Below are 1,111 nucleotides of genomic sequence, written 5' to 3' on the forward strand. Positions count from 1 at the left end.
CTGTATTAATTTAACTGTGAACCTCAAAATTTACAGCTAATTTTGAAAGAGAAGCATCTTTGCTCTGGAAATTGTTATTGAATATGTTAATGCTGTAATGAAATGCTTCTAATCATATGGTTATTAAATAATTTAAAAAAAATGTTATGCTTTCAAATGGCCAGAGGATTTTAAAAGTGGAAAGACCAACATACCCATGAAACACTTTTCTGACAGGGATATGCTATAATCTTATGTACATCAACAGCCCCTACACTGAAACTGGTGCTGTTGGGTAAAGTATAAGCCACTCAATTAAATTTTAATTTCAGATAACTTTGTATGGGGAAATTTATGCTAGAAAATTATTTGGTGTTTATCTGAAATTAAAATTAAACTGGCATCATGTATTTTTACTGACTAACTATGGCAACTCTGCTCAAAGGAAAGATCCAAGTCTCTGGCAATCCCTGTCACCACCCACCGCCTTTACCACCTCCATCCCACTCTTTACAAGTCCTAGCTTCAAAAAAACAGGGAATAATGGTCAATATTTAGAAGCAAAAGTTCCTTCAGTTAGTATTAATATTGAAAACATAATTGCTAGTAAATATGAAATTTGAGCAACTTTGATGACATTTGGCTATGCAAACTATACCTTAAACATAATTCACTTTCAAAGACTCCTGCCATGGTGAAACTTTATATAACTGGAACACAGAATGGTCAGAGTGCTTAAGCTATAAGAAATAAAGTGCCTTCTAAACCAACAGCTAGGGAGGCCTTGGTCACATTTTATTTTGGTATTTATCCTAATTCTGTGTGATGGTTTAAACTTGCAAGACTCACTTCATTCTCTCTCTTTTTACTCTCTCTCATATTCTGTCTAGTTACCTAAACAAGAATAAATATCTGACAGCTATTGACAAAGACGCCTTTGAAGGAGTATACAGTGGACCAACTTTGCTGTAAGATGAAAAAAAGGCTTCTAGTTGGTTTTTGGTTTGATTGGTTTGTTGGGTGGTTGGTTGGTTGGTTGGCTGGGTGGTTGAGTGGGTGTGTGGTTGGTTGGGTGGTTGGCTGGGTGGCTGGCTGGGTGGTTGGTTGCTTGGTTGGCTGGGTGGGTGGGTGG

The 1,111-nt window shown here is 36.9% G+C and overlaps 1 protein-coding gene across 1 annotated transcript in view; it reads left to right on the forward strand.

The window, feature by feature from the left end:
* Tshr (thyroid stimulating hormone receptor) overlaps nucleotides 1–1,111 on the forward strand; it is a 69,155-nt gene that overhangs the window by 43,036 nt on the left and 25,008 nt on the right. The window contains exon 8 of the mRNA XM_008835877.2: nucleotides 870–947. Coding sequence (XP_008834099.1) covers nucleotides 870–947 — 78 coding nt within the window. The remainder of the gene's footprint in view (nucleotides 1–869; nucleotides 948–1,111) is intronic.

The sequence above is a fragment of the Nannospalax galili genome, unplaced genomic scaffold (assembly GCF_000622305.1).
Source record: "Nannospalax galili isolate Female #2095 unplaced genomic scaffold, S.galili_v1.0 scaffold257, whole genome shotgun sequence".
NCBI lineage: Eukaryota > Metazoa > Chordata > Mammalia > Rodentia > Spalacidae > Nannospalax > Nannospalax galili.